We start from the raw sequence: 22,014 nt of genomic DNA on the forward strand, positions 1-22,014 counted from the left end.
AAATAAACTTCAAAACATAGGAACCACCAAATGTCACTAAAATCTTGGTACTTAAATATTTTTGGAGATTCAAAGAGAGAAGTTCAAAGGGAGAGCCTCTGGTGGGAGAGCATCAAATCACCTGCCAACCCACAAGTCCCAGATCAGGCAGACTTCCGTCTGGAGGCTCTGAGGGACAATCCATCATATGCCTCCCTCCCAGGCTCTGTTTCTGTCTATCCTTGGTGCTCCCTGGTGTAGACTCATCCCTCCAATCTCTGCCTCCCTATTCACATCACCTTCCCTGTATCTCTGTGTTTCAATCTCCCTGTGCCTTTCTCCTGTAAGGATACGTGTCATTGGATTTGGGGCCCAGCCTGAATCCAGGACGATCTCATCTTAGGATCCTGGCCTAAATTACATCTGCAAAGACTTTTTGTTTTTCAAATAAGGTCGAGTTCACAGTTTCTGGGCTTAGGACTTGGACAGATTTTGGGGGGGACCACTATTCAACCCACTACTATGTATATATATATATATATATATAATTTTTTCCTTCACATTCTAAGATGGTCCTAGTTATTGGATGAATTATGTGCCATGTGCATATGTAGATATATTTTACACTCGTAAGGCAACATGACTAGAAGTAACAAGGCCCCCATCTCTGGTCCCAGATTTATAAGATACTGGATGAGGACCCTGGAGTCTGGATGTAACTTCCTGAGCTTTAAAACACCTCCTGAAAAAGGAGATCTCTGGGTTATAAAGAATTCTTTCACCATTTGAAGTTTTCTGAGTCACCTCGTTTGAAACCGTCTGTGTGCTGGGAAATGTTTGAACAGGCTCTGAGCTGAGGACCCAGCCTGGGACAGACGCAACCAAAGTAAATGACAGAGTTCTTTCCAGGGAGGCCCTTTCCAGTTCATTTGTTAAATAAACCTTTGGCATGAAAATTGGGAGTGGGGCCTTTGGTTTTATTGCCAACACTTTCTCCAGTCAACTTAGCCAACTCCAAGCTGTCATTTACTAGAAACAGCCTTTATTCCCACCGTTTGAACGTGGTGGGAAGGTCTGACCCTGGATGCCGTGGAGTCCAGGGGTCTGGGGACCAGGGACCGAGGACACAAGCTCAGTAGGTGACAGTAGGTACTCTAGTAGGGAGACTCTATTCACGGAAGAGGGAGGGAGGCAGCTTTGCCTGGAACTGTATCTTGTTTCGGAAGTTAATATGTTTTATGGGAAAGAAACAGCATAAAATGTAGAAACTACAGTAAAGTGGAAAGAAAACCCTCCAAACAATGAGAATAAGGCTGCATGAATCAGGCGTGTGTGTGTGTGTGTGTGTGTGTGTGTGTGTGTGTGTATGCATGCACGTGAATTTGGTAGTAGTTAAGAAGGACTGTCTAGTTAAGAGTGTTAAAAGGGGTAAACTTTGGAAAGTTGTAGCTAGAAATATTCCCTGGAGGTAGAGATCTAAAAGTTGGTTTAGGATTGACTTCATGTAATGTTTTAGTGACACAGGAAACTAATTGACCATGTTTAAGTGAAATCAGTTTAGAAAAATCAATTACACTTTTCACGCCCGTTTCCTGTCTCCAAGCCTGGTGCAGAAAGGCTGTTAAATCTATCTCACAGCGTTCCCTATGGAGAGGACGTGAGAACATAGTTCTAAAAGGTCTTTGAGAAATTAAAAGCTTTGCAAATGTAGACATAGAAAAAAAAAGGAATAGTTTCCTACGGAGAAGTTTATTATTATTTAGAATTATTTAATTGGATTTAAGCTTCAAAATTATTTATTAGAAAATCTTTCATGACCCTCCCCAAAATCTTTAAAAATTGCTCTGGGATAGGGGTGCCTGGGTGGCTCAGTCAGTTAAGCGTCCGACTTCAGCTCAGGTCATGATCTCACAGTTCATGGGTTCAAGCCCCTCATCGGGCTCTGTGCTGATGGCTCAGAGCCTGGAGCCTGCTTTGGATTCTGTGTCTCCCTCTCTCTCTGCCCCTCCCCTACTTGCACTTTCTCTCTCTCTCTCTCTCTCTCTCTCAAAAATGAATAAACATTTTAAAAAATGCTCTGGGATACATTTAAACCAAAAAAAAAAAAAAATTGTGGCTTCAAAATGCACTGTATCCTGACCCCGTTGCCTCTCTGCTGGCCAGTGCCTGCATGGCTGTCCCTACACCTGTAGGCTGAACAGACCAAGCTCCAGCCGTTTGACAAACAGACTGTGTGTACATCCACCTCATGGTCTCCTTCATGTCCCCGTGTCTAAGGCAAAATAACTTGTTTCCATTAACATGTCGCGTTCATTCTGGCAGGAACAGGGAGCTCTTTAAGACAAACAGACGAACAAAGCCGAGGTCCAGTGCACGCATCTTGTGCCTTTTGGCCACGCCCCTACCTACTGACTCAGAGCCCACACCTTAAATTCTTAGCGTCAAGGTCCAGGTGCAATCCTGTTGGGTCTTCAACTTGTGCCTTAAGAAACCTATGTCCCGGAACACAGACCACCCAATCTGCTGCAGTCAACTCTCCTACCCGGCTGGGCCCGAGTACGGTGCAGGGACAGTGTGCAATCTGTCCGACACTCACCTCCCTTGCCCCGGAGATATTCAGAGCCATCGCCCTGTGGAGGATGGATCTTCCACGCCTTCGCCCAAAAGGATGAAACTTCCAGGCCAGCCATGGACTTCATGCTTCCTATGTCATCACCTGCCTTGTCATAGCCACCCTCAACGGGACATAGTAATGTCCCAGGCTTAGTTAAGAAAATGGAGACTGAGGGGCGCTCGGGTGGCTCAGTCGGTTGAGCGTCCGACTTCGGCTCAGGTCATGATCTCACAGTCTGTGGGTTTGAGCCCCGTGTCGGGCTCTGTGCTGACAGCTCAGAGCCTGGAACCTGTTTCCAATCCTGTGTCTCCCTCTCTCTCTGCCCCTCCCCCACTCTCACTTTGTCTCACTCTGTCTCTCAAAAATAAATAAATATAAATAAAAAAAAGAAAGAAAGCGGAGACTAAGTGTCCAGGAGGGTACGATGCTCATCTGTACGCAAGAACATGGGGAGGATTCAGGGCTGTCTGATTCCACAGCCCTCGCCTACTACCTACCCAACACTAAAACGATAACATTTTCAGGTTTTAATAGAAATACGTGCTCTCGGTTGAAAAATGATTTCCAATATTGACACAAGTCCTGGGAAATTCCTCTGATAAATAGCTTAAAATAAAAACCGAAAGCCAATTTATATACTAGTGTGAAACATTAGCTATAGTCCCTTTTAAATAGATTGAACTTAGGGTGTGTGAAAATCGTCACTTTCTAGAATTGCTACTCTATAACAGTTTTCCAGAGACGTAGCTCTGCAATTCAGTATTAGTTTAGGCCACAGTGTTGTGCTAAGTACACAATTTCAACTTTAATGGGACTCTTTGGCAAACATGTTCAACAATCTTCATAATGCAAATGGAAGCTGAAGGAGAAATTTAAACCACAGTGAGGCTTAATTAGATTTGGTTCAGTTACATTTCATTGATTTTTATAGAGAATGCTCGTGATATGTTTCAGAGTTTTGATTTAGCAAAGCACAAAAGATCAGAGGCCACCACATGACAGGAAGCCATCTGCAATGGGCCACATTGGACGATGCATACGGAATCCCAGAGAAACCGCAAGAAATACTGAACATAGATAGACCACCCAAGGGCTCAACAAACATTCCATGCAAAGACATTTATTGGTTTTAGGGTCTTGCTTTCCTGAGTCATTGTTTTCCCCATTAGAACAGTGCCTCTAGATTATTTGACTCATACCTTCACCCTTTTCCAAAAGCCAACATTTCTTTCCTACTTCCTGTTTCCTCCCCCTCCTTTTGAGGACCACAGAATTGGACAACTTTTTTAGAAAGAGTATTCACCAATGGCTCAGTGTGAAGCGTGAGGACAGTCTGAAAGTTTGCAGGAGCCCAAGATGTGTAGATCAGAATCCTACCATGGTCAAAACGGAGACAATGTGCAGGAAACAAAGTCAGTTTGGTGGAACAGGCAAGCAGGAGTAAACCAAGCACACCCAGCTACAGTGGTTCTATTTTTGCTCATTTACTGACATTACCAGCGATTGCCCAAGATCTAGAGATACAAAGTGATTATATGTCTACAAACCAGACAGCCACTTAACTTACCTCCAGTAGGAGAAATGAGGACGCACTCTCCTTTACTGTTGTTATTATTATTAGTAGTAGTAGTATTTTTTTTTTAACTCTGTAGGAGAAACAGGCTTAGTATGCTGTGGGAAGCAGGGCAAGTATTTATTCTCTTAACACATAACTGCCTTACTGACCCAAGAGGATGACCTTGGAACCTGACTCTTCCCAGTGAATTCTGCCTTGAAATCAAACCTTCCTTCCCTTCATATCTACACTCTATTCAAGTACTCTGCCTTGGTTTTGTCTCTTTGGGCAGCACACTTTGCTCCTGTGTTTTTTCTGGAACCAAGGTAACATTGCTTATTGCCTTCCTGGATGTCAACAATGTTTGTTTGGCTTTTCCAGCTTGTTGGCCACATCCTGTAGGTCAGATGGGCCCTGGGGTTGAGTAATCCTCAATAGTATGTAAACTGGAGGCTGTAAAAATCAGAAAGATAAGGTGGAACTTGACATAAAGCTAAGGAGTGGAGCTGTATATTACAATAATGTCTCTGGAGAGAAAAAGTATTGATTATGATCACACCGGCTGAGTGCCAAGCCAGAGCTCCCCAGAGCACTCATGAGGGCAAACTGCCTTCTCACCAACTTGCTTTCATCGTGTAATGGATCATTCTGGGTGTTTCCCAGCCAACCTGGAAGGCCTGTGGCTCTGTTGAGCCAACAGCAAGCTAAAAAGTGTGGCTTGAATGTGGGCCATGCGAATTGCCTCGTGGTCCATGGGAGGCATCATGGAGAATCAGAAAGCACCAGAAATATGGCGGCCTTGGCTTCAGTCCTCCAGCTGACTTTGGAAGAGCCACACAACCTCTCTGGGCCTGTTTCCTCCACTGCAGAGAGTCCTAAGATAGACTAGGTGGCATCCCGGATTCAATGGCTCAATCCTCACTGCAGCTGGGAAGCAAGGAGTGTCCCTCTAGAAATGAATTCCATTAATATTTTGCATGGGGTTAGAAGTGTTCAGATAAAACATTGAATTAATGTCTGGGGTGCCTGGGTGGCTCAGTTGGTTAAGTGTCTGAGTCTTGGCCTCAACTCAGGTCATGACCTCACGGTTCACGAGTTCAAGCCCTGCGTTGGGCTCTGCACTGACTGTGCAATGCTTGCTTGGGATTCTCTCTCCCTTTCTTTCTTCCCCTCCTGCATTTCTCTCTCTCTTCAAATAAATTAAAAAACTAAAACTAAATTTAAAACTCACCGAAATACAATTCTTAGGGAAGGGGCCAGCCCCCCATGCCATGTTAGGCTATAAATTTAGTCTACATCTTGCTTCTTGAAATCAGATCTATAGAGAGGACCCCTCCAGGGCCAGTGTGGAAGAACATCATGTCCTCTACAAGGGCATGTTCAGCCCTCCCCAACTCTTACACCTGTCCTTCTTCCCTCTTGCTCAGCCATCACTCACCCCTGACTTCTCTGTGGAGTCTTCCCTGGAAACTTCTGGGCCCGTCTACAACTTCTGCAAGGCAGTGTAGCATGTAGCTGTGTCTGGTCTCTACTCATTTTTTGGTGACTTCTGCATGTTTTTCTTGTCTTATGAGTTCCTCTAGGGAAGGAGACACGTCTAACAGCTGTCCCTTGCCTACTATGTCTGAGTGAGTGGAGAGATGGCCGGTAATTTCGGTTGATTGATTGACTTCCAGTAGGAGACTGGGGACAGAAAACCAGATATGGTTACAAGTGAATTCTATTTGAATCATTGTAATTGTTCAATCTGAGCTTTTATCCAAGTATGTTCTAATTAAACCCAGTTGCTTAACACCAATTTCCCCACACTATCGAAGTGATACACAAAGTTCAGGTGACAGTTTCTGGTTTTTCCAAACACCTTCCCTCATGGCTTAGGTCAGTCCTCACAGTGACCCCATCGGAGTTTACAGCCCAGGAAACTGAGGCTCCAGCGGGTGGAATTATCTGCCAGCGTCAGTCACACCGACACGGGGGCCTCTGCCCTTCTGTTCCGGGTGTTTCTCATAGTCCTTAGATTTCCCTCTCAAAAAATAAGGTTGAATTTTGGTAGACAGAGTGAACTTGGGGAGCTAAAAATTGGGGTCTAAACCCTGTTTTTTCCCTGAGCAATGGATTTTAGAGACTGAGTCTTGTGGGGTATGTGTGCACGTGTGTCTGTGTGTGTGTGTGTGTGTGTGTGTGTGTGTGGAACCAGGGCAATGACCTTGCTCCTCACATGGAACTTCCTGAGGCATAAGTAATTCTTGATCTTGCAAACAGCCAGTAAACCGTGTGCAGGTCTAATCCACAGCCCGTGGCCTGTGGTGCAGGGGACCCCCAAGGCGAACGGCAGTCAGCCCAGGAAAACCGCTGGCTGGGCAGGAGGAGACGTACGTGTGAGCTCATACTTTTTCTTTGTCTCTGTGGCCTCCGGGGGACATGAATATCTGTACACCTGTCCAATCATCTCCCTGCTGTCTGTCTGAAGAGGGATTTCTTGGCCTGTGCGGAAGGGTGACCCCAGCCAGCCGCTCGCTGAGTCTCGAGAGAGCCTTCCTCCCACCTGGGACCTGGAGACAGGCATCAAGTTCAGAGGGGGGAGGCAGCCTGGTGGTGGCAGGCAGGACCCTCATGCGGGGTCAGCGGGGCACGGCCAGGCTCCCCCGTCTGGCCAACGCTGCCTGGTCTGCCTACGATGCCCCAGTCACTGCAAAGGGAGTTCTTCCAACTAAGAGTGAAAGCAATAGTCATGTTTTCAGTGACTCTCCACTGCTTTCAAACCACAAAGTCTTACCAATTTAAGTGAAAAATGGCATTTCTTTCACTAAAGAGTATTTCTTCCATAGCTTCCAGTTTCTAACACACCCAATGGAAATAACACGCAAAGGAAATAAAATTCAGGGTGTGCGGAGGGCTAGACGTTGGGCCAAGTGTCTCCACCCCCCACCGCCCCCTGGCCCCGGTCGCTATTGGCAGTGACTGAGGCCACCCTCGGGTGGGAACCAGCCTCCTGACCGCACTCGGCTGCAGTATATACCCTGAAACGCTGTGGACCCGTTCTTCAGTCAGTTAGCAAACAGCACGGAAGTGACAGGCTCTAGATATAGGTTACATACTGCATAGACACACATTACATACACTGTGTGTATATACACATTATACTCTATGTGTATCCAAATATATATACACAAGGTCTTAAAAGAAAGTTACCGTCCATGTCACATCAGAAGAGGAAAACATCTGGAAAGAAAGCGCGGGCACTTCCCCTGGCAAGCCGCTTCTGTCCCGCATCTGTGGTATCCACAGGTAATCCCATTACACAGGAGCCCAAAGGCTCAAGGCTGTGCGCTAAATGTCAGGTTTCCAGGACGGAGAATTCCCTGGAGAGGATCAGACGGAAGAACAGCTTCGGATCTTTGCCATCGCGTTTCGTGACTATGACTACTCAGAGGGAACATGAGCAGGCGGCCACGCATGCTCAACACAGTACCATCTTGGCCGGACAGAGGGCGCCGCGTGTGAATTACGGGCATAGGAGGAAGTGGCTTAAAAAAAAAACTAAGAGCAGCAAAAAGGGGGCGGATTTGGTGAACGGGCCAGTCGTGCTGGAAGCTGACCCTTGTCCTCTGAGGCCAGGTCTTTCAGACCCCTGACAACCCTGGACAAGTGAACAGGTCCCCGGGTTAGCCAAAACCGCCCACAGAATTTTAACCTAATCGGCAAAGATTTCTTGTCCTTCACACTGGTAAAATATAACTGGCAACACTCGAGTTTGGTCAAATCAACCCTTAATGCTTCCTGTTAGCTTCTAACTGCTTCTCCTTTTGCAAAGGCCGCGGGTCCCTAAGACTCATTTTTTTTTTTTTTTAACCTCACCGTAGAATGCCATCGTGGCATTTCAAATATTAAATTTTAAAAACAGATCAAATATTTTAAGTGGAAGGACAGCCCCCAATGATTGGATTCTTGAGGCAGGGCATCAGGTATGCATGATTTTATTTAAAATGTGTCCAATAAGATTTTTCCACCTGGAATGAACATTTTAACCTCTCCCCACGTATTGTTATAAACAGTATTTCCTCATTTCATGGAACTTCTTAGAAAGTTCTAAGGAACTTAACAGAAGAGAAAAATGAACTGTGGGAGATTAAATAACAGGAAGTTGATATCACAGCGAGGGTGCTCGCGCATCACGCAGCCCGGCCCCCCCTCCCCTCCCCGGGACACACAAGTGACTTGAAGGGTGAGGAAACAGACCCAGTCATGCAAGTCCTCGTATGGTCACTTGGTACCCTTGGCGGTTCTCGGATTCCCTGTCACTAGCACAGATAATAAAATGAGTCAGATGACTTCAGTGAATGGGAAATTGTCTTTTGCTTTTGGTGGTGGGTTGACGAGCTGAGAGAAGATAGGAGCACGATGCAGCGTTGGAGGAACGTTCCGGAATACTGAAGAGGCTGTCCCAACGTCGGAGCCCCGGGGAGCGTGCACCCGGCATCTGAACCGTTGTGCGCCCACGGTGGCCACAGCACCCCTGCCTCTCGTCTCGGGGCGCTGCGGACAGGTGCACACCACCGCGGAGGCAGAGAAAGCACATTCTCCCCGGGGGACATCTGTCATTTTCCATCTCTAGAACTTGGTGATATTAAGTTCGTGTTTTCAGGAGCCGAAGGTCATAGCACAAATGAGGTCTACATGTCGTCACACGGGGCCACAGAAAGACACGTCTCCAAGTTATGCTGACCTGTCGGGGAGAGAAACAGACACAGAGCACAGCGATGCGGGGCGTTCCTAGGAAACAAGAACGGTACCACGTACATGGAAGTGGGCGAGCAGCAGGCACTGGCTCTCCTGCCTGCTCTTCGGGGCCACTGTCTGGGAAGAAGCTAAGGGCAGTGCGAGGGGCAGGCACAGGGGCAGGCGGGCTGGGGGATGGCACCATCTCAACATGTGTTCTAAAGTGACTTCGAGATGGCCGCTCATTTACAATCGAAACCTAATCCCGAACAGCGTTCACTCCCTCGTTCTCCCTGTAAACACATCTGTTCATAAATAACTTAAACGTCTCCTTGGCATTCAGGATTCAGTTCCGGCTGCAGAGTAGAAAAGGGTGGGGGATGCTCGGCGTTGAGGAGGAGATGTCGGGAATTCGTGTGTGTGTGTGGACAGGTGGCTGAAGAGTCTACCGCACGTCGCCGGGGACATCAGCCGTCGGACACGGGCGGGGTGACCCAGCCGTACTTTTCATGCGTCTTCACCAAACTTTTAAAGGTAGCTTCGGCTTCCTTGCGGCTGAAGGACTTTTTTGATTTGCCGGCCTTTCTACAGATCCGTCCCTGCAAGAGAGGGAAAGGGAAACCAGGTTAGAACCCCTGCTCTGATCCCACAGGGGCTAACTTCTGCTGCCTTCACCTGTGGGACCCCCAGACAGGTGCCAAGCAAGCGGGGTGCTGGGCTTGCAGGGAAGGAGGGGTGCCGCCCAGCTCCCCCTGATGCCTCATTTCCAGGCCCGGAGAGCACCTGCTGGCTCCTCTCCACCCGGCTCCCCATGGCCCGGGAGGCCCCGGCCTGCACCAGACGAGCATCTGCAGAAGCCTTGGCTTGTCCCTCGGGCGAAAGGCAGCTCCCATGGCCTCTGCCTCCCACCGAGGACATGTTCCCTGTGACTTCCAGCCTCTCCTGTAACAGACTCATATTTGGATGTGTACACTTACGTATTCACACACACATTTTAAAACTCTGACTTTAAGGGGCACCTGGGTGGCTCAGTCAATTAAGCATCTGACTTTGGCTCAGGTCATGATATTGCGGATTGTGAGTTCAAGCCCCGTGTCGGGCTCTGTGCTGACAGCTCAGAGCCTGGAACCTGCTTCGGATTCTGTGTCTTCCTCTCTCTCTCTCTCTCTCTCTCTCTCTCCTGCCCCTCCCCCACTTTCACTCTGTCTCTCTCTCTCAAAAGTAAATAAACATTAGAAAAAATTTAAAAAATAAAATAAAATAAATGAAAAAAAAAAAAAAAAACTCTGACTCTTAAAAGTGAAGCCCAGGAACAATGAGTGAATTTCTTGTAATTCATGTCTCTTGGGAGCCATTTCAGGACAGGACGGTGGAGCCATTTTCCAGGAAGAGGAAGGCTGTCCTTGAGCCCCAAGAGGAGAATGATGAGAGGTAGGTGCCCCCTTACACAATCCCAGGGAGAGGCCCGACCCCTCACGGGGACCAGGTGTGTTCTGGCCGGAAAGGTGGGGCGTTGGCATCTGCAGTGGACAAGAAGGTCTAATCTACCTTAGAATGGGCACAGCAGGCTCTGGATCACGAGGGAGAAGGAACCCAAAGGCACTGCTGATGTGACCACCTCTCAGGTGGCCCCCTCCTTTCCAGAGAGCCCTGGGAGTGAGGTGTGCCTGGCATCATGGGGAATACTGAAGGGAAAGAGGAGCCTGGGCAACGGACCATCGGTCAGCAAGGCCTGTTGGGGCTCTTGTCCAGCTGCGCTGTCCTCCTTTACGCCTCACGGCCAGCAGGAACCCCCCTGAGCCTCTCCTGGAAGATCTACGTGTCTTCCTAAGCGTTGCGTGCGCACATTTTGCAGGTGGGGTGGAAGAGATACCTCGGAAAGACCTGGTTGAGTTTCACCCACCAACAAGAGCATGCACACTATTTCCAACAATCTCCTGATGTTTATAAACCTTTACTAACAAGCCCCTCTGAGTGGACCCTCGGACGAGGCATCCGGGGCGGCAGCCACCCTGGCCCATGTGGCCACAGGCAGGTCAGGTCCACCCAATCTTAGCTGTCTTAACCCACTAATCATTCTGGTGGGAAGACGGCTGCACCGGCCTCGTAATTCACAGGGAAAATGGCACCCAATCACCAGCCTCTGGGAATGGAAGACTATTCTGTGCACTTAAATTCAGAGCATACGGTTCAACATCTGTCTTTCCAATGGTGGAGATGGAAACCAAAGCCCAGAGAAGGAGCCAGAAATCCGGGTACAGCTGGGCTCTGCCCCCTCTGGACACCTCTCTGGCAGAACTTGCCCGTATGCCCACCAAGGGCAAGGCCACCTCATCCAATCTGCTGCTTGGTTCCCATCACACAAGCTGCTGAAAGGGCAGAGGAGGACAGGAGGAGAAGAAGGCGGGAAATTGCCACTGACTGACTTCCTGAAAGTTCCCCATGTCTCTCCGGGATGTGGCTCCTGGTTTTAATTTTGGAACTTCCCACTTTTCTTATGTGGCATAGTTATAGCTGATAAAAAGGGACTGTGAAAAGCTAATACATTTATAATCATCATCATGATGGGTTGAGATCAAAGTCCAAGGTTGTTTCATTAAACACAAGCAAATGCACCTTTGCAGAAATGTCAGCATCAATTTCTACATGGAGTGGGAGCAAACGTCAGGCTGTATTCTTTCGCACAACATGCAGATTCTAGCCATCTCGTATCATTCTTGTCTATAACACCAGAAGTCCATGGCAAGGTTTGAGAATTCTGAACCCAAAGCAGCCAAATACAAGCTCTCGAATATCTTGGAATATTCTGTCACTCTTGGCACGAACATAGACTTTGTCTATTCCCTGTGAAAAGTCCCAACTGTTACAAAAAACAACAGACAAAACCCCAAATGAACAGACCGCTCTTTGTTTCCTTTTCTTCCCAGGAAATATTATGAACATAGAGCCCCAGCACTCAGTCAATTCAGCAACCAGGAAACAGAGTCTGTTGTTGGCCAGCCGGAGGTTTCCGGACCTTCGCTGCCCTCAACGGAGACCTCTCCCCTGGTCCGCTGTTTCTCACATCTTAGTTTACAGTTAACAGATCTCTTCTCATAGATGGCCTGTCCCCTTCTGATTGGCTGTTTACATATCACCCAGCGAGATACCGAGCTTGAGAAACACCACTTACGTTGCCTGGCCCTGCCAGGGTGGCTGAGCTGTTTTGCTGAGATGCCCCTGCGATGCCCCCTGGATCAAGAAGGGGGGACATTCCACATGCCTGAGCCCCCGACAGTCTGATGTGGAGCCCCCTTCCATTTTCCACTCCCCCCACCCCAGGTACCATCTCCTAGAGGGTGGACTGTGGGAAAACCTTCAGCTCAACCGCTCTGACCCTCTGTATTTTCCTCGATAAAGTGGGAACAATATTCGCCACACAGCATCATTATGAATGTCAGAGAAGATCCTGCATTTGGAAGCACTTCAGAAAAATGTAAATTGTGTCTTACCATTACTTAAGAGCTGTTTTTCTTCTTGTTACAACATTCACATTTCTCCCTTGTCTGTTTCCATTTGCCTGATGACCAAAGAGTCCCTTCTGGAGAGTTTCCCTGAATAATTGTTGTTTCTCCTAAAATACCTCGACGTGTGTTTAGCTCAAAAAGACCTGGAGGGGAGTTTACGCAACCCAGTGTGATAGCTTTGCGCCATCATTAAGAGCTTAGGTACGTAACCTCCCTCTCTCCTGAGCCACAGACGGTAAATGCAGTTATGAGCAACCGTAGGATTTCCCCCCAACTGCCTTAAAAATCTCACCGTAACACGGATGTCGAGCAGTGCTAATGAGAATACAGTTCTCTGGGACTGTGTGTGTCAAACAAATCTATGATTTGATACTTTGGTTTGACTTTTTTTTTTTTGGCCACGGAGCTTTTGGGCTATCACAATCACAATAATTCAAAGTGAAAAATTCTATATGGCTACACATTTCTATCTAGCTAATAAGCAACTCCAAACTCGGGTCCTCAGTTCAATCCCCTGATCCTACATGGTTTCCATTACCCCAATGAGCATATTGAATTTCAGTGTGGCTTTTTCGCTTCTTTTTTCTAATTTTATTAATTTGATTTAGTTTTTAAATTTTTTTTGCTTGTTTTTGAGAGAGAGAGAGAGAGAAAGAGGGAAAGGGGCAGAAAGAGAGGGAGAGACAGAATCCAAAGCAGGCTCCAGGCTCTGAGCTGTCGGCACAGAACCCGAACCGTGAGATCATGACCTGAGCTGAAGTGGATGCCCAAACCAACTGAGCCACCCAGGCGTCCCTGTCACTTCTGCGTTTATTCCTTCATTATGTTGGGTGCAGGGCCTAAAAAGACAAAGTGATATGGCCCCTGCCTGTAGGGGCTGAGAGCCCATTATGGGGAGATAACGGGGGTGTGCTGTAGCTGCTGAGACAGAAGGCACACATCAGGGCTCCCAGCCTCAGTACCATCGGCATCAGGGGCCCGATCATTCTGCTGAGGGTGGCCCCGTGCACTGTAGGATGTTTAGTTTAGCTGCGTTGCAGCTGGATGCAGCGGTGGCCCCCAAGCAGATGACAGGCGAATCGTCTCCAGTCACTGCCAAATGTCCCCTCAGAGGTAGAATCACACCCTTTGAGCACAGCTGGAGTACAGAATAAAGACGGCCCGGACCAAGGAGTCTGTTCATTTTCTATCTGTTTAGCCAAGGATTGCTACAAGTCCTCCCCAAGTTAGCAACCGCTAGTCACTGGGATCGCACGACTTTCTAAGGTAGAGACGATTCTGGTCCTCGTAGGGGACCAGGTGGGGTGGGGGGCGGGGCGGAGGGGAGAGGGGGGTAGTGCCGCTTGTCTGTGCCTCGAGAAAGACTTCTGTGTTTGACAACAGTCGAGCTGACATATGGGTGGCAGGTGTTTTCCAGGCCATGGTGGCAAGGATAAGGGGTCCCACAGCAGAAGCTGAAACAGCCTGATGTATTCAGAGAACCGTGGAAAGACACTTGGTGAGTCTGGGGCATGGAGTGAGTGAGTCTGTGTGTGTGTGTGTGTGTGTATGTGTGTGTGTGTGTGTGTGCTGGGGTGAGGGTACACAATTCAACAGACCTGGCTTCAAATCCCTGCTCCAACACTTCCTGGCTGTGTAACCCTGGGCGACTTACTTAACCTCTCTGAATCTCAGTTTCCTCATCTGTAAAGTAAGCATACGAATAGTGTTACAGGACACTGGATTTTTCTCGGGGTTTCCTACGTTGAAACACGTGAAATGCTGGGCACAGTGCCAGGCACAGGTGGCCACAACAAACGGGGCTTTTGATTTTTGGAACTATCACAGAGGATCTTACCCCTTGACAATTACTTTCCTTCTGGCCTCTTGGAAAAACAAGACACACACAGGGGCGCCTGGGTGACTCAGTCGGTTAAGCGCGGCCCCTTGATTTTGACTCAGGTCATGATCTCACAGTTTGTGAGTTCGAGCCCCGCAATCGGGCTCTGTGCTGACAGTGTGGAGCCTGCTTGGCATTCTCATTCTCTCTCTCTCTGTCTCTCTCTCTCTGCCCCTCCCCTGCTCATGTGCATGCTCTCTCTCTCTAAGTAAACTTAAAAAAAAAATTAAAAAACAAAAGAACACACAAATTTCTGTCTTCCATACGGACATCACGATTTGGTTTCTTCTGTCACGGAATGTCTGTGGGCAAATCTAGTATTTCGCATTTATGTGGCTGATTTCCCAGCTTTTTTCAATATTGTCTGTTTTAACACCGTTGTCTCATGACAGTGCATGAGATAAATACACTCATTCTGCATTTCTCCCTTGATTAGGTTTTTCTTCTTACCGCTTTATTTTTCTTCACAAACCTACTTTCGTGGTATTCCTGTGTTTCATTTGCCCGTGAATTACAGGCTTCCGCTCTTTTAAAAATAGAGTTTCCAGACTCCTCATGTGAAGTTTTGAGGTTCTTTCACTCATTTCCTGGGCTGAATTACAGAGTGGCCACTTGTTTTCAAAGTCTTTGAACGTGTAATTGTTAGTCTGAGAGCGCTCACAACCCCTAACCCCTCCGGCGCGGGTTTCCAACCCATGGGTGGGGGGAAGACACGCTCCCCAGATCTTTGGAAGGAGGTCCACCCTGGAAGGCAGCCACGAGTCCACCGCTCTTTGGGGTCTAACGTGCAAAGCGGATCAACTCACAGAGTTCTAGAGCGCAGATAGGACCCTACAACAGACGAGGCAGCTTCAAAGACACGTTTTCAAATCGAAACAGTTACGCCAAGCCGCTGACCAGCGAGGGGGGGGACTTGAGCTGGATCCGGTCCAGCGAGGCGGCAAACAGCAGCTGGGGGCGGGGACACGCTGATGTGGTTCTGCAGCACTTTCCACGGGTCTGAGAGTGTGTGTGTGTGTGTGCGCGTGCCCGAGGGCACATGTGTGCCCGGGTGCACGTGTGTATGTGTGCACGAGCACGCACGCAGGTTCTCCCGTATGTGGCGTCTCCTGAGCGCGTGTGCATTTGTGTGTGCGACTGTGTGTGATGGTCAAGCTGCACGGAGAGATGTGTGGGTCCCTGAAGTGAAATGACCACCAAGGGGACCGACAGCAGCCCTGAGGGAAGCCTCCTGGCTGAGCTGGGGAAGCCCCAGGCTGCCTGAGCCAGTCCGGAGGGTGGTCAGTTTATGGTGGGAGACCCCCGCCTGTCGGGGAGTCTGCCCAGCGCCAGCCAAGGCAGGGAGGGGAGTCTGGTCTGGGGCGGAGGCAGTGTGGGTGGGGGAGAGCGGTTAAGTCCAGCAAAGGACAGGACAGCAGGGCTTGGGGAAGGATGGTTATGGTGGCGGAGGAGGCCCAGGGCGTTTCAGGCTTCCGACCCGGGAGGAAACAGGTTTCCGGGACCAGCCACTGAGTCCTCTGAGTCGGCGGGTTCGGAACACGCACCAGAAAAGCAGCTACGCAGGGCTGAAGGGGGCCGTCGGATGTACTGCGTGGGGCTCTCACATCGCGGGCTCCAAATCACAGACATGGGGAGAGTCCACGGCGGGGAGAGAGGAGGGAGGGGACACAGTCACTGGCTCTTGAGTGAACTGCCCTCCCTGCGCCTCAGCCTCCACACCCGAGTCCTACACACAGGGACACCTGCCACGGGGGTGAGTGAGCCTTTGGGGAAGGATAAAGGGGAACTGGTCCTTGTGCAGTGGCAAGATGTCTGACGGCGACTGGGGCACGGTGATGGCAGAGCCGATGGCACCGTCTTGGGAAGGGAGTGGGGAGGGGGCGGGCGTCAGGCAAGGGGGCATCGGGAAGCCACGGCTGGCGCTCAGGTGGCAGGTGAGCGCCGGGAGAGCACCCGCAGTGTGTGAGATGCTTCCTTGATTTGTCATCAGATCGGAGCTTGAAAAACTCCTTTTGGCCTCATGCTTTAGCAATCTCTGCACACGAAAACCCAACGAGCCTGGTTGTTAAGGACAGCTCAGCTATAAAAAAAGTTCCAAGAAAGCAACCTGTATTTCCCAAAGATTTATTAAGTGCCTGCCCCCCCAACAGATCTCGTGCAGGTTGCTGGAGATCCCAGACGGGGCCAGGTGAGCGAGAGGCACAAGGCTTAACCCAGGAGCCTGGCGGGCACAGCCAGGACCACTGACTAGCTTTCCTGCGGAATTGACTCTCACCGGGGCCAAGTTTGAGAACACCGCCCAGGATACAAAGCCACTTCACTCAAGGAGGACTGTTTACTTCGTGGAACATTCTAGAATTTTCCACTGAGAAAGCTCAGGTAACCTATGCTCTATTACAGTTTCTAAACTATTTTCCCAATGGCTAGGTAACGAATGTCCTCAGATATCTTCTCTTAAATTTGTAAACACCTCAGGATATCAGAGCCAGGCGGCTTTTATATAAACTTGGGTAACATTCAGTAGCCATGAAACTGAAGCTACCTTATTTAACGTTATCATAAAATATCCTCAAGCCACTGGCAGCACCGAAGGCACAGCTTGCAAAACACAAGCATCTCCACATCCTCTACACTTTAAAGAAAGTTCTAGCAATTATTGAATCTTTTTTCTTTTTTGAGACAGATGGTATTTTCCTGGAAGAAGCAAGCAGAGAAAAATAATTTTTTTTCCTAAAAATTTAAATTATTTCAGATAATCATTTCAAAAAAAATTTTTTTTTGGCAATTCCACGAATGCTGATACTTCTGCTCAAGCAGCTGGGTCCCCGTGGGTTTCATTAGCGGCACTGGAACACAGGAAGTGACAGCTCGACATACTTATTGAAGGCGGTCACGGCGGCTGTGTGCCCGGCATCGTTCTCGGGATGGGGTCTGAACGCACGCATCAAACCCTCCCCGAAAGCCCACCAGGTAGGCTTCGCTATAATCAACTCTGATTTACAGATGAATAAGCAGACACGGCGAGGTCACGTAATGTGGTCAGAGTCACAGAAGATTCCAGGGCCGTGCCGGAGGCCATGCTCTCAAGCCCAAGGCCAGGCCGGCCCGCAGGCACATGGAGGAGGGTTGCAGATACAGGAGAAAGGAAACACGACACTGACCATCTACTCCACGAAACGCCGCCCAGCCTGCCTTCTCCCGTGGGACTCAGGACGCGCCGAGGTCACTGAACGCCGCCACCGCCCTGCACCCTCTCTGTCGCATGGGGCTCCACCTCTGCCATCTCGCACGTACCAGACTTTTAAGCCCTGAGCTGGCCAGTGACCTAGACCCGTCTGGTCTTCCGGCCACAGCGCTGTGGACCCTGGTGCCCTCCTCGACTCCGGTCTGTGTGTGACCCGAGCAGGCAGGTCTTCCTTCGTGAGACACCTGCTTACTCACAGTTCCTGCTCCTCAAGACGACTGGCCACCGTAGCGTCCGCTGCTCCTGGACACCGAATGCAAACGGAGCCCGTGGACAGGCCAAGCCGAGGACCCCGTGTTCCGTTTGCAGCCGCTTCGTCAGCGTCTTCTACTTATGAGCTAAGCCCAGCTGCCTACGTGTGGGGTTCTGGGCCAGCCCCACAGCACATCTCTGTCTCTGGTATCAGGGTCAGACTCCCTGGATCTCCACACACTGGCCTGTCTCGGTTCACGGAAACCTTCCTCCCTGGGACCGGCTCCACTGGGACGAACAGGTGCGTGTTAACTCCATTAGCCTCGGCCACCTTCTTGCGCCGCATCCGTTCTGTGCTGAGTGACCGGCTGGCAGGAAAGGTGGCATTTTCCTGCGCAACTTGACCTCTCACGCCGGAATCCAGGCGCCCATCATCCCTACACACTGGGCCTTCCTTAGGGCACCGTATTTGCCCTTCTTCTTGGAGACACATTTAAAGAGGATGAGGGTCGAGGTTCTCGCCCACAGCGCCCACCGGTGCTTTCGTCTATCTGCTCGTTCTCGGTGGCTCGATCCTCGCTGCAGCCCTCCGTTTCGGGGCTGGGACTCCACTCACTCCGACTTGGGGCCACCCACCCAGTGCATGCACCCCGATGCCCGAGGCTGCTTCTGTCTGCCCCACGGCCCTGATTTAAGGACCGCGTGCTGGGCACACGGAGCTTCTCTGCTGCTGTACGACGTGGGGTTGGGGGGCGCTTGGTGGGAGAGGCCGGGTCATCCTCTTCTCCAGGGAGGCGGGGCCCGTGGGCATTCGGGAACCAGCCGACGGCTGCCAGCGTGGCGAGGCGCCCCATCTGCCCGCCTTGTGCCCTCTGCCCCACAGAAGGCAGGTCTGCTGGCAGGGGTCACTCACCCGCCTCTGGCCAGGGGTCTGCCTGATGTCATGACCCTCCGTAACCAGCTCCACCCCCCACCCGCCCCCATCGATCAGGGTCACGTGAAGAGTTCTGTCTTAGCACGGACGATAACAACGGCGATGCCACCGACGGGGACTCCAAAGACACAGAGGAGCCCGAGAACGTCACTGGAAAAACGTGACAGGAACTGTCACTGGGGATTAACCTGTCAAAACAGGGGGCGGCCGTGCTCCGCTCTCTGCACCTGCTGGCAGGGGCTCCGTGAGTCTCACAAAACCATCCCAAACTGGGCTCTACTGGACAAATGACGTCAAGAAGTAACCCAAGGCTGTCACAGGCAACCAAGGTAACTTACGCCTTGACTCGGGAGACGGTCTCCGGCTTCAGGAGGCACGTGTGTGTCTGCGGTTTATGGTGGCACGTCACAGCCTCACCACCCCCCCAGGCAGCGTAACTTGTGACGGCAGAGACCGCTCCTGCCCCATAACACAGGCGCCGCGGGACCTTCCCAGCTCGGAAGGAAATTCTGCCACGTGGACTAAATAAAGCCAACGAGACTTTGAAATCATTGGGAATCTTGAGATACAGTTTCTGGAAAAATTAAAGTGTGCAAAGGCCATGACTTGGGCTCCAATTCTCTAAACTGTCCGTGAGGACGGGCGGGGGCGGCGGGCATTTCCGAGTCCCCGGAGCTGGGGTCACTGGACTCCGGGGGAAGGGACTTGCTACCTGTCCCTAGAGGGGGCCACTCCTGCCCTGCGAACGGCACGTCCTCACCGGGGGCGACCAGCAGGCAGTGAAGACAGCTGTGGTTTGCCTTTACAATCCAAAGTACGTTTTCCTGCCGGGGAAATAGCTGGCACATAGGTATTGCTGATGTGGGAGCGGGTTTGGCCTCCGTGACTCAGGCTGCCCACCCCCCAGAGTCCCTGTCTCATGGGACCACCATGACGACCCAGCGCATCGAGGCCCCGCATGCAGGGGGCCCTACGACAGCAATGCCCGCTGGGCATCTCGGAGACCCAGAAGGATCCCTGATGTCGTCTTAAAATGGGCTGCTTTCCCCTGTGGGAATGTCAGCCCTCCAAGGGCTGAAGACCTTCTTTTAAAAATACTCATTTAAGGGGCGCCTGGGTGGCTCAGTCGGTTAAGCGGCCGACTTCGGCTCAGGTCATGATCTCGCGGTCCGTGAGTTCAAGCCCCGAGTCGGGCTCTGTGCTGACAGCTCAGAGCCTGGAGCCTGTTTTGGATTCTGTGTCTCCCTCTCTCTGACCCTCCCCCGTTCATGCTCTGTCTCTCTCTGTCTCAAAAATAAACGTTAAAAAAAAAATTTATAAAAAATACTCATTTATCTTTGGGAGAGCGCAGGCAAGGCAGGGGCAGGGAGAAGGGGACAGAGGACCCGAAGCGGGCTCTGCGCCGACAGGCTGACAGCAGTGCGTCCGACGCGGGGCTCGAACTCATGAACCTCGAGATCATGACCTGAGGCGAAGTCAGATGTGCAACCCACGGAGCCACCCAGACGCCCCAAAGTGCTGGAGGACTTTTAACATCCACACACCTTAGAGTAGGCTTGAACCAGACTTGCTACATTTGCCCTGAGAACACAATTTTGATTGTTTCGTGCGCCGGTTGTTAATGAGGCGCTAATGAGGTGCTCCCCTCCCACCGCCATTATTAGACGACCTGCTGCTGGAAAGAAGAGGAGGGTGAGGGAGACCGGCCCCCCTGAGATCTCCAGACGCTCAGCCACCTGACTCCAGGCCCCTGGGGTGTTCCGACCACTGCCAATCGATGGCGGGTGATGAACTCATCCCCTAACTCAAGCACTCCTCATGCACTTACTTCAAAAACGAAGAGTATTTTCATCAACCACACTTTTTGGAGGGGCTTGGTGAAATCCAGCACCCAGACCAGAGGCAGGCTCCGGAAAGCCTGTGCGTTTCCCGCGCCGTGGACACAAACCCGGCACACGTCAGCATTCTGTCCCCACGGCTGGACTCTACTGTTCCCTGTATTCCAGTCTCTCCCCCACCCCTGGCCTCCTGAGGCTCCCCGCCGGCTCCCACCCCTCATTACCTGACCCTGCCTTCCTACCCCCCACCTTCCACCGAACACTGGTCTCTCGTTCAGTTCAGCGCGCTCAGCATTCAGAGTCCGCTGGCAGGGTGCGACGCAGAACTGGATAGAAGGATTCCAACCATTCCAGGCCTGCACACCATTGTCCCACCTTCCCTGACTTGCCGGTGTTATGCAGGTGATGGCCCCAGTGTAGATGAGACCCAGCACACACGTTTTCTGTTTGCAAGAACACACAGGGCAAAGATATGGCATAAAATACCTTAGCGTTGAGAAAGCAAGGAGCAGGGATCTTTCTGGAAAATGCAGTGTTCCGTTATCATAAAATAGTCTCAAGCCTGCAATCAAGAACGGAAGTTGGTCCTAAATTCCAATTTCTAGGCTCTGACTCAACCGCGTAGAAAACCGAGGGACTGATTTTGGTTGACCTAATAAAAATTAAAAAGTGATGCTCTATAAGCAACTGGGATGGCTATTATTACTTTTAGGTCATTACTTTGGGGATGTTCTGATTTCCACTTTTATTGGTATAGTGGTGTTGTCACAGGATCTTCTCTTTCTGATAAAGTAAAAGTTACAATGAGTAAAGAATTCAATCAGTGATTTTTACATACCGTACATCACTGGGGATCTTCAAACAGTACATACTTTATTATTTTTTTTAATGTTTATTTTGGGAGAGAGAGGAAGAGAAAGAGAGAGAGGGCGCACATGGCGGAGGAGGGGCAGAGAGAGGGAGATAGAGGATCTGAAGCGGGCTCTGTGCTGAGAGCAGAGAGCCCAATGCGGGACTTGAACCCATGAACGGCTAGATCACGACCACGGTGGAAACCAAGAGTCAGACGCTTACCCGACCGAGCCGCCCGGGTGCCCCTACGTACTTTGTACTACAATATAAGTAAAGTTTGTGCCAGCCACTGTTCTGAGGGCTTTACGTGTATAAAATCACTCAGTCCTCGCTAGAGAGGAACTGCGAGGGCTTCCCTTATGGTGGGGAAACCGAGGCAGAGTTCAACTGCCAAGGGCACACAGCAGGTAGGTGGTCAAACAGGAACTTGAACTCACAAGGTTGGTCCCCAGTGTCCATGCTCCTAGCCGCTCTGCCAACAGGTGACGGAAATATAAATACGGGGTGCCCCCTGAAGCAGCCCACACCCCAAACGTGCCCAGATCGTGCGTAGGTTTGCACGATATGGGTGCAGCTGAGCATTTCATAATCGTATTTAAATACTAAATAGATTTTTAGGCAATATATCCGTTTTCCCTTTTGGAAAAACAAAGGTCACGTTATTTATCTACACCGGACTATCAAGTCCTTTCTTAGATCCAC

The 22,014-nt window shown here is 50.3% G+C and overlaps 1 protein-coding gene across 1 annotated transcript in view; it reads right to left on the reverse strand.

The window, feature by feature from the left end:
• Positions 1–8,115: 8,115 nt before the first annotated feature.
• UBE2QL1 (ubiquitin conjugating enzyme E2 Q family like 1) overlaps positions 8,116–22,014 on the reverse strand; it is a 39,946-nt gene continuing 26,047 nt past the window's right edge. The window contains exon 2 of the mRNA XM_042908383.1: positions 8,116–9,466. Within this exon, the coding sequence (XP_042764317.1) occupies positions 9,335–9,466 (132 nt within the window). The 3' untranslated portion in view covers positions 8,116–9,334. The remainder of the gene's footprint in view (positions 9,467–22,014) is intronic.

The sequence above is a fragment of the Panthera leo genome, chromosome A1 (genome assembly GCF_018350215.1).
Source record: "Panthera leo isolate Ple1 chromosome A1, P.leo_Ple1_pat1.1, whole genome shotgun sequence".
Lineage (NCBI taxonomy): Eukaryota > Metazoa > Chordata > Mammalia > Carnivora > Felidae > Panthera > Panthera leo.